Raw genomic sequence first — 17,943 nt, forward strand, 5'->3', positions numbered from 1 at the left:
AGCAGCATGCATTTAAAGTGTCAAAGTAAAAGAACCCTACAGGAACATTTGCACATTGTGACACCGTCATTTAAGTTAAATTTTAAGCTTTAGTAAAATGAATTGTTACTTTCACTATCACTGAAAATTGTGTATAGACAAGCCTGTCTTAGCTTTTTCAGGGACATATTTTTTTTTAGTAATATTATCTTATTTTGAAGTCTAAACGACCCCCTAATTGTTACTAGTTGTGTGACTTTACACAGCAGTGTGATTCGCAGAGATGCTTCATCAAGTGTATCCGCAGACAATGGATGGCGGCGGTGATGGAGGGAAACAGGAGGAGTTTGAACCATGGCGAGGTAAAAATAAAACAAGTTTCAGACCTTAGTAAGCCCCCTAATTAAATACATCAATTAACAATAACACTTAAATACTACCACAACGCATAAAACACTAACTGTAATTTATTAATCCTGTGAGCACAAAGTTTGTCTGGGAGGTTCTGTTGCCATCTAGTGTTCAGAATACAGAGAAGCTGCTTTGTTCATTTATTTTCACAACATATTTCATAAAAGTCAGCAACATGTTTCATAATTACAAAACATTTATATAAATCCCAATCAAAAACTCATGACACTCACGATTGCTTGATAAAATGTACAGTCCATTTCTATGTAATGATGCAGTGGGAAAAAAACTTTTTTTTTCAAGATGATACGGCAAAGGAGGCTTTATTTGTTTAAAGTTTAGACATGATTTTTATTTGCAATGTACGTATACAAAATAAACACAAAACATAAGTGGTGAAAAGTCCAACATTTAGCAGAAGTTCTAGTTCTAGTTATTATATGTGGTAAAAAGAAGAAACGGAAACTAAAGCACTCTATGGACAACAGTCACTTATGTCATTTTTTTTACTCAAAAAACACTTGAAACAAAATGTTGTTTGACTAATTAGATCACATCTTGGCATGAAGCCAACTGGGATAAAACAGGATGAAGGTGGTGGTTTGATACATGGTGAAGGCCTTAGTCATCGTAATCCCTCCTTGCTGGCTTATTGGCAGGCACTGGTGGTCTGTCACGGTCGAGGTCATTGTAGGGCTCATCATAGCGGTCGTTATCAGCGTAGCGACAGTCATTACGGTCATTGTAGCGGCGGTCGTCATCATAGCACTCATTGCGGTACCTGTCATGGCGGTCAGTATAGTCACTGCGCCGGTCTTTGTAGTCGCACATTTTTTTGGACACCAAGAATGGGGATTTTCTTTAAAAGCAACCACAAAACATCTGAATAGGTCCCTTTATTTCTTTAGTTTTAGCAACTATATTTTTTCTTTTCATTTTAATACTATTTAATTTTTTTTTTATCAAGAATAAGATGTGCTGTGTAAATCTCTTTTTCCACAGTCGGTATCTTAGAAAACTTTCCATTTCTCTGTTTGCAAACTTAAGTGCCCTGATATGACCAACCATGATCTGTACATTTAACCCCATGAGGATGATCAAAGAACTGACATCAGCAGCAATGATTCCTGCAGTGGAACCAATGTTCATGGATGCTGCAGGATTGAAGGAAATTGAGTTGAGAGAAGGAACAAGAGAAGGATGCATACCATAATTAAAAATGCAAGTGGGGATATGTGGGGATACCTTCGCATGGTGCACGACCGGGGAGCTAGCGGGTCTGGGCGGCCGGCTCTCCGATGTGCAACATGCGAAGGCCCGCATATCCCTGCTTGCAGTTTGAATTTTTTTCTCGTTCCTTATTCTTCCTAAAAAGAATTGCCATTTTTGCCCGCTTTAACATCCTCAAAAACTCATGAACGTTGGCGCCTGACTTATGTGCAATGTTTCGTGAGGTTTCAAGCATCCTTTGACCTTAAACATCAACTTCCTGTGTCACCGCGAAGCATCAAACTTTACCCCATTGCCATGGCGACGCCCTTTGATAAAGTCGCATGAACTTCTCAATATATCATCAACCACATGCTTAGGCTATTCTGACCCGAATTTAGGTTTATGTAATCAACCAGCTTGACGTAGCATGTGCACGTTTAAGAAGTGTCATTTCCATTGCCAGCAGATGGTGGTATGACTATGAGCAAATATTACCATACAGATGTCTTCAGGGCCGGACTGTTATCATACATGTAAAGTTTGGAGAAGGTCGGTCCATGTACATAAGATTTACAGCAATTTGTAGTTTCATGGCGAGACGCTCAAAATGGCCACCACGCCACGGACACACCCATCGATGAAAATAAATTATTTTAACAACTTTTAATTCCAAACTTGTTAAGAGTGCACAGACAAAATTTCAGGCCGGTACATCAAAGTCTGTGGGAGGAGTTTGTTCAAGTACAACACGTGTGAATCGCCAAAAATGGCAACTACATTCAAAATGGCAGAAAAAAACCACAGAAATACGTAAATGTTCACAATGACTGATGCGAATGACAATAGGGCTTTCGCACCATTCAGTCACATACAGACACGTTCGCTGGAGTCGCTGGTTCCCGGCCGTCCCGCTGCTCTCTCCACATCTGTCTTAATAGAGGCAAAGAGACCTGAAATATATCTTTAAATACATCTTTGTCAATCGCCTACAATACCCATAATGCAACAAGACTGCAATCAGTTCACTCTGACGTAGGTTTGTTATGCTAACAGCAGCTAATGTAGCTCAAATAAAAATCTATCAATCAAAGTGGATTTACAGGATTTTGACTTGAAATATCCTTCAATAGTTTATATCATAATATAATATTTCATTTATTTATATAATATAATATTTGTGTGAGCATGAACACGACTCTTTCAGTGCTTTAAAACAATAATAAAACATACAGTAGGATAAAAGAAAAATAGGTAAAACGGCAGCAGAGGAAATTGATTAATCAGATTGAATTTAATCAAAAAGAGCCTTCTCCAGGATTAAAGGTGAAAAAAGATGTACGTATATGCACACTGTAAAACCGGATCAGTTGATTGTACTTACACATTTTAGGGGTAGGCGGATTGTCCTTAAGTGATTTAAATAATTAATGAATTAGTTCAAGTAGAATTAACATAGATGCCGAAAGGACTAGACTTAACTCTTTAAGTCAAATAGACTAAAAGAAAAATCAACTCAACTGTCCAACTTTCAATGACCACCTTTTTGAATTTACATTTAGATTCATTTGTAATTTATTAAACTTGTATTTGTAAATGTTTGATATGCACAAAAATACAGGGCAATTTTGTTGAACTTATTTCAAAATTAAGAAAAACACAACGTAACCATAATAAAAAAAACTAATAAAAAAAGAAAACACATCGAAACCGTGTCCCTTCAGGAAATGGCAATCTTGCGATCGCAATAATTAACTCAAATTTAAGCAACCTCCACAATATTTGCAGGAACTTGAAATTTTACTGCTTGAAAACTTTCCTCAAAAACTGAATGAGGAAATTTGTTAAATGTATAAAATTCTTTGTAATTTTCTGTTGAGGAACATCATTCTTAGATTGTTGCACTATTTGCCCAGTCTTTCAGAGAGTGGTGAACCTCTCAGTCTTCACTGCTGAGAGACTCCGCCTCTCTGTTTTTCATATCCAATCATTTTACTGATCTCTTATTAATTCATTAGTTGTGAGATGTTTGTTTTTTTAAGCATTAAACAACTTTTCCAGTCTTTTGCTGCATATGTCCCAACTTTTTTTAGAGACGTGTTGCTGCCATCAAATTCAAAATGAGCAGATATTTTTTTTTTATAAAACAATAAAATTTCTCCATTTCAACATTTGATCGGTTGTTTTTGGTCTATTTTCAATTAAATATTGGTTTACATGATTTGAAAATCATCGCCCTCTTGTTTTTATTTACATTTTATGCAACTTTTTTAGAAACGGGATTAAACTTCTGGTGCGATGAGCGTTCTTTACATTGCTATTTTTTTTTTCATCTCGACCCAGACGATGTAAATATATTAAACATGAAATAATAATAACAGCCGAGACAGATTTGCTGAGAAGGATAGAAATATGTGTTTATTGATTTAAGAGATAATGAAATGAGATTTTTCAATATATCTTCAAGCAGTGACGTCATCGAGGCTTGACGTGCTGGTGGAAGTGAAATCAGAGGGGAGTATGTGTCGGGACAAGAAGGGGACCGTTAACGGTCGCACAAACGAAGGATCTCCTTTCGCTGCACTTTTCATCGTTGACAACATCCTGTCCTGTAAAAAGAGGTTAAAGATAAACAATGAAAGCAGTGAGGTGGTGTTTCACATGTTTTTCATGATTATTCAAAAACTCACTTTATTAACAACAATAACTCCTCATTTTCAAACAGAAAGGCTCTGCTCTTGTCATCATCACCAATTAAAACTGTGAACCTAGGAAACCGGAACAAGAGGAAAAACCGGAGGTGGCGGGAATTTGACCTTCACAATAAAAGTTAATAATTAAAAGCTTGTTATCAATAGAAATGATTACATATTACTGTATGCTAAAATAATTTTATACACACGTCAAGTTGTCAGAGATGTCACTTGTGTGCATATAGTAGGACTATGTGTTAAATTAACATGAATTAAACAGCATCTAAAGCTCTTATTTTGACAGCTGATGTCGTCGTCGTTTCTATATTAGTCACAGATGGTCTGTTCTGGAAAGATACGCAGCTTTTAGGAGGTTTTTAGTAACTTATACCCCCATGATTCTCTAAGTTAAATAAATAAATTAAAAACGATTAGAACTAAAATATTTTTGTGATGTGCAGCATGATTATTATCACAGGAAGTGATTCCATATTTATTTCTTTATCAGGTAGTGCTTTAAAAAAAAAAAAGAAATACAAATTTTCTTTCCCGACTTGCAATTTTTTCAAATGCCTGCAATTTACGCAAAAAACTCACTTAAAACTCTGCAAATTACATAGCAATTTTCTGAGACAATCCGGTGCAAAATCAAACATTTTTGATCGCAACAATCACAAAAAAAACCTCAGCGAAATCCTGGAGGGACTGAAATAAGACGTGGAAAAAAAACACAAAATGTACAACGATCAACAGGGCTACAATGACTTGGTACCGTTCAAGTTGATCTCCATACAACCCTCTCCTCCGTTGTTGTTGTTGGGCTCGCCCGGGCCCCAGGAGTCGAAGGTAAACACCGAGCCGTCGCTCCACAACCACACGCCATCCTGACGGAACACATTTAAAGGGTTAATTTACGTTCCCACCGATGAGACCTTTTACATATGAATATTAAAAAAAAACAATGTTTACAGACGAAACATTCACCTTCACTTGGTCGTATCCTCCGACCCAAGACGGTTTGTGTCCGTTCACAGCATTGAAGATGAGCTCTCTAAGGAAGAGGTGCTCGTCTCTGCTGTGGATGGACGCCAGGTTTCCATTGAGCGAAATGCAGAAACGCTGAGGAGGAAGAGGAGGTGTGCAAAAGAAGTGTGAGAATACAATGAAAATAATAAAATAAATAAATGTGTGAATATTCGTAGAAAAAGAATCTGACAAAACAACTTTAAATATTCAGCTTTATTATACATAAACGTTCACCTACCTCTGCATCGGCCCAGTCCTTCTCGGTGTTCTGGAACAAGTAACAGCGACGTCCGAACCAGGTCCAACCAGGAGGGCAGGTGTCACGGACCACTGCTGGACAGGGCGCTGGGGTTGAAAACGGTTGTCTTCATTAATCAGTACAAACGGTACGGCTTCGGCAACCCGCCGGTTTGGTTCTGTCTCAATACTCGGGTGCTGGTTTGAATTAAGATTTGTAACATATTCTTTTATTACACTTTTTTTTTTTTTTTTTTTTTTTTTTTTTTTAACATTAGACCCCAGGACTACGTCCCATTTGTAATAACAATGCCCATCAACCTGTAGGTCAGACTTTCTGAGTTTTATTTCGGCAGCATTATTGCTATAAAGTCTTAAGCTAACAAGTTAGTTCAATGAGCTCGCATTGAAATAAAGTTACAGGACTGTTTTTAAATTAAATTTTTCAAAGCAAAACCACAGTTGCTTTTATTTTGAAACACCAGGGCTTGAAGTGTTGATGTCATTAAAGTTTCCGGTCAACAAATGGTAAGAAAACAAGTTAACTGCTCGTGGAAAGTTAAGCAGATTAACACAAGGATTTTGGAAACTGGCAAACAAATAAACAAACGAATGAAATTATCTGAAAACTCAATGAGATTTGATTAAAGGTGCAGCTGTTTCTGAGAAAGTTCCCATCATAGATTTTAGCTGATCCCAACCGTAATGAACTGTATAAACCTATTGAGTTAAAAAAAAAAAAAAACTATTTAAATTATGTCAATAAGGAAAGACAAACAGACAAAACCTGAATGGCCAAAAAAGGTCAACTTAAAAATGTGATCTTTGAAAACATTAATGTAAGAAACACTCACCTGTTGGTGACGCCTGTAGATGTAAGGAACATGATTATAAATACAGTTTTCATTTTTAAACTAAAAATTCAAAAAATTTAAAATTCTTTAAAAAATAATTGCCTTTTTTGACGGCTTTAACATACTCAAAAACTCATGAAAGTTGGTGACTGACTTATGTGCAAAGTCTCATGAGGTTTGGAGCATCCATGGACTTTTAACAAAGATGTAATGTTTGAGGAAGATTGCAATATGTACATAAAAGTAACAGCAACTTGTAGTTTCATGGCGATGCATCTCAAAATGGCCGCCACGCCACGGGCACACTGTTGGATGAAAACAAATTCTTTTGTTAACTTTTCATCTCCTAGGTATTAAGCTAGGACAGAGAAAATTTCAGGCCAGTACTTCAAAATTTGTAGGAGGAGTTTGCTAAAATACAACAGGTACGAAACGCCAAAAATTAAGACAAAATTAAAAATGGCGGACTTCCTGTTAAGTTGAGGTCATGGTGCCAAGAGACTTTTTAGTACATCTCTATGTGAGAGACATGTCCACAGAAGTTAATACATGTAGTTGAAACTAGGTGCCGGGGCTGCAGTTTAGCGGGCGCTAGTGAGCCATTTGGCCATGCTCATACGCAAAACACATATCAGATGTATCGTCGAATTCAAAATTCAAAATGGCAGACTTCATGTTAAGCTTAGGTCATCATGCCAGAGACTTTTTTTTAGATGTAGGTGTGATACACATGTCCACCGAATTTCGTGCATGTAGGTAAATGTAGCCGCCAAGGCATCTGTTTAGGGGGCGCTAGCGAGCCATTTGGCCACGCCCATTCGCGACACCACTAAAATATGGAATTTTTCGCCGGGAGTGATGTGTGTACCAACTTTCATGAGTTTTTGAGTATGTTAAAGCAGCCAGAAAGGCAATTTATTTGTCAGAGGAATAAGTAATGAGAATAATAATTCCTTAAAGAATAATAGGGCTTTTGCACCATCGGTGCTCGGGCACTAATAACCTGCAAGAAATACATGGACTTCTATTTCCTTCTTAATAATTGTCCAAAACCCAAATGACCATCATAGAATCTCTTCTGACAATTCATCCCTTCCTTATAATATTTTTTGCAAAGATATAAAAACTTCTTACCGTTGCTGCAGTTGATGGTTCTTTGGTCTGCTCTGAAAGTGAAACAGTAAAAACTGTGAAAATTGTGTAACAACAAGGTCTACATTTCCAAATTACAAAATACTTCTAAACTGAATATATAATAGCTCAGAACAGACTTACTGCATCTTTTCAACATAAACCAGATGAACAAAGATATCGTGATGATCAACAAACTCAAAACGCTGATGAAGCTCAGGAGGGGCTGCCGGCTCCCCGACGTGCAGCATGCGAGGGCCCGCATATCCCAGCTTACAGTTAAAAAAACGTTCTCGTTCTCATTCCTTATTCTTCTTTAAAAACAAAAATCCATTTTTGCCAGCTTTAACATCCTCAAAACCTCATGAACTTTGGTGCCTGACTTATGTGCAAAGTTTCGTGAGGTTTAAAGCATCTTTTGACCTTAAAAATCAACTTCCTGTGTCACGGCAAAACATCAAACTTTGCCGCATCACCCTGGCGACGCCCTTTCACAAAAAAGCATGGGATTCTCAATATATCATCATCAAAGTCTTAAGGCTATTCTGACCCGATTTGATGTCGACATGATCAATCAGCTCAACGAATCACGTGAAAGTATGAACATTTTTATTTCCTGTTGCCAGCAGGGGGCCCTATGACCAAAACTGAATATTACCATACAGATGTCTTCAGGGCGCTAACGAGCGAAACCACTAAAATATGTCAATTTTTGCCAGGAGTGACGCATTTGCCAACTTTCACGAGTTTTCAAGCATGTTAAAGCCACCAAATAGGCAATTTACTTTTAAGGAGAATAATAAGGAACAAGAATACTAATTCCTTGAAAAACAATGGGACTTTTGCGCCATCGGTGCTAGGGCCCTAATAAATTGCTGTGAAGATGTTTTTATTGAATATAAATGAAAGGTTGCTATGAGAAGGTTTCTCTTACGTGGCATGAGCCTGAAACAACATGCAGTGTAAAAAAATCTTTTGAAGCAGAATATTCCTTTTAAGAACAAATGATATGTTACCTAGAACCACCAAGGTTGTGATGTCGGCCGGTTTGCCCTCGTCGTCCCCTGGGATCATCAGACGACACTCAAACTCCTTGTTGTCATCAAGTGTGATGGAGTTCAGCTTCAGGTTAGCCCTTCCAGAAGGAATATCTACATCCAGGGACACCCGACCTTCATACAGTGCTCTGATGTTACTACGTTTAGAGGGATGATAGTAGGCGATGATCTGGGTCTGTTTGAAAACAAAAGCAGAAGAGAAATTTTAAAAGATGAAAACACATTTGTCATATCTTTAGATATATTCTTATAGACGGACAGATACTGACCTCTTCTGCATCAGCTGTGCTAGTCTGGAGAGACCATGTGATGATGACCAGGCCATCCCTTTTTAGGGGGATTCTGGGTGTAAACTTGCAGGGCAGTGTGATGTCGTCACCTGTGGTGAACTCAAACCGATCTTGTGGGATGTCCACATTAAGGGCGCCAACACCTGACAACACTGTCATAGATTTAAAGATAAACATATTGATCATTACCATTTGCAAGAAATTATGATTAAGTTCATTGTGATATACTTTTGTTTATCTGCATTAGAACCTTTATCGTAAATTTAGCCGCAGAAACTGCACAAACAATTTATTACCCCCCCCACCACCACCACACACACACACACACACACACACACACACACACACACAGCACAACAGAGGAAGTTTGATAATAACCGTATTTTATAAGCAAAAAATTTGCAATTACAATTTCCACAATCTTACATAAATATTTTCAGCTTTTTTTCCCCCAACAATAGAGAAAATCTTTTTGTTTTTGTAATTTAAGACTACATTGTCCCTGAGAACTTGCTTTAGCCAGTGATCCAGGAAAATTAATTGTAGATTAATAATGGACATAATCTTTGTTTGAAACCGATGTTATTAAGTCTTTCATCGAGTCATCCAAAATTTTGAAGCAAGTTTTACATGCGTAAAGCAATTTTATAAGGTTGCCCGTGTCAATAAACATTCGACAATATTTCAAGGTCCCCAGTGTCTTTTTACAAAATGATATTTGTCTGCTTATCTTAATTATTTTTCAAAGGAAAGCCTGAGTCAACAACAACAAAAAAAGGCGGATCACCTCCGTAATCAGGCTTTTTGGGCACAGATGTGGCAGCTCGGTGAGTCTCAAAGGAAAGAAGCAAACGCTGACAGATGAATACTCACCCAGACAGAGCAGAGTCAGGACACAAATCCTCTTCTCCATGATAAACACTTTTGTCCGCTCAAACCAACCTCCACGGACTCTTCTGTGTTTGTTCGTTTACTCTACGATGAAAACGGGAAGAGGAGCCGCCCGGTAGACATTTGCAAAGAAACCCGATGATGAGCGCTCTGGGGTGCGCCCGCCGTCCCTGCGTGACTGATGGTGCTCTCCGCCAATCACTGCACCTCCTGCGGTACCGGTGGCATAATTGTTCCGTACATAAATTGAAATCAGACATGTTGTACCAAGATTTGAATGATGTCATCCCCATTACATTGAGAAACTTTTTTTGAATTTTATTTCTTTGTACTCAAGTATTTATTGTCTTTTGAAAAAAATCAGATTTGTAGTAAGAGAGAAAAACGAGGGAAGTTGCAGGATTAACTCAAGTACATACTTGACAGAAAGTGCTGCAAAAAACTAAATGTGTACTACTGGTCTGAAAAGGATTCATCACCTAGAGACACACACACACACACACACACACACCAGGATTTTTACTAACACAGACATACATTTCAGAGCACTGTCGATAAAAACACTTACTAATGCAACATGAACACCACAGATAACCCTGCAACCCTTCAGGCCTGGTGAATCATACCAAGGCATTTTTGGGAGTAACTTCCACACAATCCATACATTCATTTATCAAGTCTTTATAACTCTTTAATTATCATTATTAAAAATTGTATGAATTTAATTTGATGTGACATAAAAAAGCTCCCTCCCTCCCGATTGCTGCCTTTTTACTGGGTAGTGTCCAAACGATGCGTAATGACATGTTGACCACAACCATAAAGAACTATAATGACCATAATAGCTGTTATCCAGCACAGCTCATCTTAGTGGGAGTATCAGCAAGCTCATTGTTTGATGGGTGGGGATCAGTCAGCCGGGTTAAAAACAGCTCTGAACTCAACTCTGTCAAAGCCTCCTTACTATTGCTAAAACACCTACTATGTTATTACTGATGTGAGAGGAGAAGAGGTTACACAGTATCACAGCCATTAGTATAGGAACCATTTAACATGGTGTAAGAAGTCATCAGTTTGTTTGCCTCTTTTTTAAGTCTCATGTGCCACATGTCATAGGACAGGAGTGGCATTTGGAGCAGCATGCATTTAAAGTGTCAAAGTAAAAGAACCCTACAGGAACATTTGCACATTGTGACACCGTCATTTAAGTTAAATTTTAAGCTTTAGTAAAATGAATTGTTACTTTCACTATCACTGAAAATTGTGTATAGACAAGCCTGTCTTAGCTTTTTCAGGGACATATTTTTTTTTAGTAATATTATCTTATTTTGAAGTCTAAACGACCCCCTAATTGTTACTAGTTGTGTGACTTTACACAGCAGTGTGATTCGCAGAGATGCTTCATCAAGTGTATCCGCAGACAATGGATGGCGGCGGTGATGGAGGGAGACAGGAGGAGTTTGAACCATGGCGAGGTAAAAATAAAACAAGTTTCAGACCTTAGTAAGCCCCCTAATTAAATACATCAATTAACAATAACACTTAAATACTACCACAACGCATAACACACTAACTGTAATTTAGTAATCCTGTGAGCACAAAGTTTGTCTGGGAGGTTCTGTTGCCATCTAGTGTTCAGAATACAGAGAAGCTGCTTTGTTCATTTATTTTCACAACATATTTCATAAAAGTCAGCAACATGTTTCATAATTACAAAACATTTATATAAATCCCAATCAAAAACTCATGACACTCACGATTGCTTGATAAAATGTACAGTCCATTTCTATGTAATGATACAGTGGGGAAAAAAACTGTTTTTGAAGATGATATGGCAAAAAAGGTTTTATGTGTTTAAAGTTTAGACATGATTGTTATTTGCAATGTATGTATATAAAATAAACAAGACATTAGTGGTGAAAAGTCCAACATTTAACAGAAGTTCTAGTTCTAGTTATTATAATGTGGTAAAATAAAAAAAGGAAACTAAAGCACTCAATATGGAAAATATTACAGCTGATCCAATGCCTCTATTTTTACACAACATACAGAAACTGTGACCAAAAATAGTTTAAGCAAACGTAAAGAGCATCACAAAGCCAAAGATGTTTTCAATAGTTTGGAGGTAGTTTTGTAAAATATAAACTACCATTAACTATACCCAACAACAGGCTTTGTTAAATCAAGACAAACACAAAACAGACAAAAGGCCTTACATGAGTTTCAAGATAAAATACCACCTAATTTATGGATTTTAAAGCTCAGTTCCACACAATACATGAGTCACATGTTTTGTCTCAGTGTTTGTGTCAACGAGTCACACGAGAATGTGACCGAACCAGATGGAACTGCCGTAAAGTTATATTCATACACATTTCAAAGTATACCACGGTCGTTAAACATGAAGAATATCCTGTGTATTATGAGAGAGGATAAAGTACATCACAACAGGGCGTGTTACATTTTCAACTGGGTGATAACAAATTCAATAATCACTAGAAAAAAATATATAAAAACGGAGACCTATTGGGACAATCATCTTTACTTTCATTCTTCTCTTACTGTATAAGTCAGAAGATTTGCATCAAATATTCTGTATACTATCTACTTTTACAAGCACAAGCCTGAGCTTCATCAAGATAGTAACTTGGTTCACTCAAATGTTGGATGTCCAACAGACAAATAAATTACTTTAAAATGTGTTAAAATGTTTGTCCGGTTCCTAATATATAATGTTAGGTTTGCATATAAAGATTCAAATCTTGCTCCAGGCAGTTTTTATCCCTTAAATAGAGGTTGTAATTGTTAATGCCACCTGCCTCAGATGGACTTTGTGTCCACCATTTTGGATGCCCTGCCCTTCCCCAAATGATCATACTCGTGTCTTCCTCTTCTCAAGTACACATATGATATGTTAATGTTATGAACAACCCCACCCTCAAAACTGTTCCTCCTAAACCGAAAACAGAAAATTAACCTTCCTTTCAACTTGAAGTTGAAGGGTTTTTGAGTCACTCGTGTCATTTTTTTGCTAAAAAAAACCCCACTTGAGGCAAAATGTTGTTTGACTAATTAGATCACATCTTGGCGTGAAGCCAACTGGGATAAAACAGGATGAAGGTGGTGGTTTGATACATGTTGAAGGCCTTAGTCATCGTAGTCCCTCCTTGCTGGCTTATTGGCAGGCACTGGTGGTCTGTCACGGTCGTGGTCATTGTGGGGCTCATCGTAGCGGTCGTCATCATCGTAGCGTCGGTCATTACGCTCATTGTAGCGGCGGTCGTCATCATAGCGACGGTCGTCATCATAGCGCTCATTGCGGTCACTGTGCCTGTCACGGCGGTCAGTATAGTCGCTGCGCCGATCGTCGTAATCGCTGCGCCGGTCGTCGTAGTCGCTGCGCCGGTCGTCGTAGTCGCTGCGCCGGTCGTCGTAGTCGCTGCGCCGGTCGTCGTAGTTGCGCTCGCTCCTTTCCTCGTGGTCACGTTGATCATCAGAGCTCTTCACATTGGGTTCATCGTTGCTCCGTACACTCTCCTGCCCGTTTCTCTCCGGCTCTTTGTCATGGTACCCGTCCTCACGAGTTCTAGAAAAGTGGACACGCAACAGTCACTCGTTTAGGGTGAAGGAATACTAGTGTGCATCCATTTAAATAAACAAATCTGTGTTTTATTTGTTGATTTTGTTTCCACTATCATATAGACCTGGTATTTAAAGAATATCTTATATACTCTGCATTCCATCAACGCTTTGAATCACGTCAATAAATGTGACTCAGTAACGCCGGTAGTATATCAGCTGTGTTTAGAGCACAAATGCTCATTTGGATGCTGCTTGTGTAAAAAAATTCAAGTTTCTTGTATTATTGATGCTGAAATTTAAAAATCTGCCCTTGTTTCCAGTTGATGAAAAACATAATATTCAAGCAGTATTGAACAATCAAAGATAAGACAGAATATAAAGCCCTTTGATTAAATGGAGCAAATATGGCCAAACAAAAGTGCAAAAATGTGAAGTGCCATGCAGATCTTCTCTTTGTTCATGTCAGGTTGAATGAAGGATTTTTATAAGTGTCCCACTTGATGATTAGGTTACCTGCATGAAGAGGATGTAAAACTGAAAGCGACATATTACTGGTGTCTTAGACAGAAAACTGTCCGTTTCTGTTTGCAAACTTAAGTGCGCCGATATGACCGACCATGATCTGCACATTCCACCTCGTCAACAGGCTGTATGAGATATTAGACACAGTTCACACCAGAGCATCTTATTGATCAGTCAGCACAAGTGTGTTTGCATGCGTCTTTAAGGCAGAAAACTCCATTACCCCAAGGCGTATTCCTCCTCTTTCTTCTTCTTTCGGCAGCAGCAGCAATAGATGACGATGATGAGGATGATCAAACAACCGACAACAGCAGCAATGATTCCTGCAGTGGAACCAATGTTCATGGATGCTGCAGGATTGAAGGAAATTGAGTTGAGAGAATAGAAGGATGCATACGATAATAAATTGCTGTGTAGATGTATTTATTGAATATAAGTTGCTATGAGAAGGTTTTTCTTACGTGGCATGACTGAGAGGGTGATATTGCAGCTGGCAGACCGGATCTTGTTGGTTGAGGTGCAGATGTAGTAGCCTGATGACTCTTTGGAGATGTTATATAGAGACATGATGCCTCCCTCTGAAAGACAAACAGTCAGTTTTTTAATAGTTTCTGAAAGTTTTATTGGACATTCTGATGATGCAAAAGTATTTTGTATTCATGAATTCCACCCTGGAAGTCCTGGTGCCATTTTTTAAATGTTACCAAGCATGGCACATTTTCCGAAGAGTTCGCCTCGTACTACTGCGACTGAAATGGGTGTAGCATTTGTTGTGCTTTATTTCTTTTGCATCAAATTTGGTAGAATTGTAGTTGAGCACTTTTAGAACACGTTCAGTAACATCAGTGTCTCTTACTCATTTTTATGGGGCTGTTATAAAGTAAGGAGGCTTTGACAGAGTTGAGTTCAAAGTAGAGCATGATTTTAGGTTTTTACAAATATTTCAGTATTATCCCATAAGAAAGAATACATTGTTGTACAGAAAGGCCAAATAGCAGCTTTGCTTCAGGCAATTTTGAAACAATGTTGTCATCACACAGGTTGTCTTCAAGAGAGCACTTACAAGACTGTTTATCTTCTGTAAATTGTCCTGTTCAGTAGAAATCTTGATTACTTTGTGACCATTCTTCAGTAACTAAATAGGTTATTAAATAAACCAACTTCAGAATAAGTCTTAAAAAAATCCATTAGAAGTCAAACTCGTCATTAAAAAGTAATATCCTGACTTTGATGTTGAGCCTAATTGTGCCCCTAAACCTCAACATTTTCTACAATCACTCTAAAAGTCAGCTGTTTCCTTTGTTGACTTCCAAAACATTAGTGTTCAAAGTGAAAGTTCAGAGTCATGTCATGTAATATGAGAGCACTACACGCCTGTGGTTCATATTTAAACATGGCTGACAATTGACTCAAAAAGTTAAACTTCCAACTAAAAGCAGAGTGCGAGCTGTTTCACACCCCGCATCATGGCCATAGTTGTTCTCCACCTTTATGCACTGATAGTTGACTTGTATTTTTCAAGGATTAATGTGTCGCTGGTACTTACTGTCAGTGCTTCTGGGATCTTTCACACGAGGCATGTTCTGTACATCGCGGCTGTCCCATTTATAAGTGGGTGCCGGGGAACCTTCATCAGAAACACAGGTCAGGTTGATGTTCTGGCCGTACTCGGCCTTTCCCTGGATCTTACAGATGGGTATAGATGGAGCCACTAGAAAGAGGAAAATAAAAATAAGGTATAATCTTTCCTTAAATTTAACAGCAAAACAGTTATTTTTGTTTAAAGAACTTGCAGACAATAGTTGTTGTTTTTTTTCAATGTGAAAACAGCTCCTTCAGTAGTAGAAGTCAAGACCTCATGTTGAATGGAAAGCCTGAAACAACATGCAGTGTAAAAAATCTTTTGAAGCAGAATATTCCTTTTAAGAACAAATGATATGTTACCTAGAACCACCAAGGTTGCAGTGTCGGCCGGTTTGCCCTCGTCGTCCCCTGGGATCATCAGACGACACTCAAACTCCTTGTTGTCATCAAGTGTGATGGAGTTCAGCTTCAGGTTAGCCCTTCCAGAAGGAATATCTACATCCAGGGACACCCGACCTTCATACCGTAATTTGATGTCAGTACGTTTAGCGGGATGATAGTAGGCGATGATCTGGGTCTGTTTGAAAACAAAAGCGGAAGAGAAATTTTAAAAGATGAAAACACATTTGTCATATCTTTAAATATATTCTTATAGACGGACAGATACTGACCTCTTCTGCATCAACTGTGTTAGCCTGGAGAGACCATGTGATGATGACCAGGCCATCCCTTTTTAGGGGGATTCTGGGTGTAAACTTGCAGGGCAGTGTGATGTTGTCACCTCTGGCGAACTCAAACAGATCTTGTGGGATGTCCACATTAAGGGCGCCAACACCTGACAACACAGTCATAGATTTAAAGATAAACATATTGATCATTACCATTTGCGAGAAATTATGTTAATTGTGATTAAGTTCATTGTGATATACTTTTGTTTATCTGCGTTAGAACCTTTATCATAAATTTAGCTGCAGAAACTGCACAAACAACTTATTACCCCCCCCCCCCACCCTCACAGCACAACAGAGGAAGTTTGATAATAACCGTATTTTATAAGCAAAAAATTTACAATTTCCACAATCTTACATAAATATTTTCAGCTTTTTTCCCCAACAAGAGAAAACCTTTTTGTTTTTGTTTTAATTTTATAATTTAAGACTACATTGTCCCTGAGAACTTGCTTTAGCCAGTGATCCAGGAAAATTAATTGTAGATTAATAATGGACATAATCTTTGTTTGAAACCGATGTTATTAAGTCTTTCATCGAGTCATCCAAAATTTTGAAGCAAGTTTTACATGCGTAAAGCAATTTTATAAGGTTGCCCATGTCAAAAACATTCGACAATATTTCAAGGTCCCCAGTGTTTTTTTACAAAATGATATTTGTCTGTTTATCTTAATTATTTTTCAAAGGAAAGCCTGAGTCCACAACAACAAAAAAAGGCGGATCACCTCCGTAATCAGGCTTTTTGGGCCTGTTCTTCTTTCTAAGGTGAAACTGAAGGTGCGCACAGGTGTGGCAGCTCGGTGAGTCTCAAAGGAAAGAAGCAAACGTTGACAGATGAATACTCACCCAGACAGAGCAGAGTCAGGACACAAATCTTCTTCTCCATGATAAACACTTTTGTCCGCTCAAACCAACCTCCACGGACTCTTCTATGTTTGTTCGTTTACTCTACGATGAAAACGGGAAGAGGAGCCGCCCGGTAGACATTTGCAAAGAAACCCGATGATGAGCGCTCTGGGGTGCGCCCGCCGTCCCTGCGTGACTGATGGTGCTCTCCGCCAATCACTGCACCTCCTGCGGTTCAGGAGGCATAATTGTTCCGCCCACCGGACGAGTTTTGGCTTGTCCTCAAATCCAGCATATCTGCCTTTTCAGGGATACCAGTACCCAGAGATACAGCAGTTGTTAACAGCAGGAGCACATATCATTTAATTCCCATATTTTATGCTGAAGTCAGACATGTTGTGCCAAGATTTGAATGGTGTCATCCCCATTACATTAAAATAAACTTTTTTTGAATTTTATTTATTTTTACTCAAGTATTTATTGTCTTTTGAAAGAATCAGATTTGTAGTAAGAGAGAAAAACGAGGGAAGTTACAGGATTAACTTAAGTACACACTTGACAGAAAGAGGGTGGTGCTGGGATATGAGAAACGTTTTTTTCCTGTCAGACTGGTCTGACAAGGATTCATCACCTGGAGGCACACACACACACACACACACACACACACACACACACACACACACACACACGCACCCACACACACACACACACACACACACAAGGAAACAGAAAGAAACAAATGTAAGCAGCACTTCTGCAGCAACTGTTCTCAATTGTACTGTTCTATATAACATTTTTGATTTTGAGGCATACACACACCTCAAAGTGTTTGGATTCAGCCTTGACTATGTGTTTCTTTGTGTGGATCCAACACTCCTACATTGTGCTGCACACATTTCATG

General features: G+C 38.3%; 2 protein-coding genes across 3 annotated transcripts; both read right to left on the reverse strand.

Moving 5' to 3' along the window:
* Positions 1-3,990: 3,990 nt before the first annotated feature.
* Positions 3,991-9,913, reverse strand: LOC138213014 (lithostathine-1-alpha-like). 2 transcript variants are annotated; one of them, XM_069173808.1, is made up of 9 exons: positions 9,762-9,913; positions 8,868-9,040; positions 8,557-8,773; positions 7,544-7,575; positions 6,410-6,422; positions 5,557-5,663; positions 5,277-5,411; positions 5,065-5,176; positions 3,991-4,208 (listed from the first exon to the last, which is right to left on the reverse strand). In XM_069173808.1, exons 1-9 carry the CDS (start codon positions 9,799-9,801, stop codon positions 4,108-4,110), a joined length of 930 nt encoding a protein of 309 aa, XP_069029909.1. In that variant the 5' UTR covers positions 9,802-9,913; the 3' UTR covers positions 3,991-4,107. The 2 variants fall into 2 exon arrangements, with proteins under 2 accessions (XP_069029909.1, XP_069029910.1); XM_069173809.1 differs by lacking the exons at positions 3,991-4,208; positions 6,410-6,422 and having other exon boundaries at positions 5,087-5,176; positions 5,557-5,753.
* A 1,568-nt stretch (positions 9,914-11,481) lies between these two features.
* LOC138213432 (cell surface A33 antigen-like) lies at positions 11,482-17,174 on the reverse strand. Its single transcript, XM_069174524.1, has 7 exons — positions 17,042-17,174; positions 16,139-16,302; positions 15,828-16,044; positions 15,430-15,594; positions 14,345-14,461; positions 14,107-14,233; positions 11,482-13,365 (listed from the first exon to the last, which is right to left on the reverse strand). Exons 1-7 carry the CDS (start codon positions 17,079-17,081, stop codon positions 12,927-12,929), a joined length of 1,269 nt encoding a protein of 422 aa, XP_069030625.1. The 5' UTR covers positions 17,082-17,174; the 3' UTR covers positions 11,482-12,926.
* Between the last annotated feature and the right edge of the window lie 769 nt (positions 17,175-17,943).

Source organism: Embiotoca jacksoni, unplaced genomic scaffold, assembly GCF_022577435.1.
Source record: "Embiotoca jacksoni isolate LCO1_2020_lvr unplaced genomic scaffold, fEmbJac1.0.p SCAF_6, whole genome shotgun sequence".
In the NCBI taxonomy this organism is placed as follows: Eukaryota; Metazoa; Chordata; class Actinopteri; family Embiotocidae; genus Embiotoca; species Embiotoca jacksoni.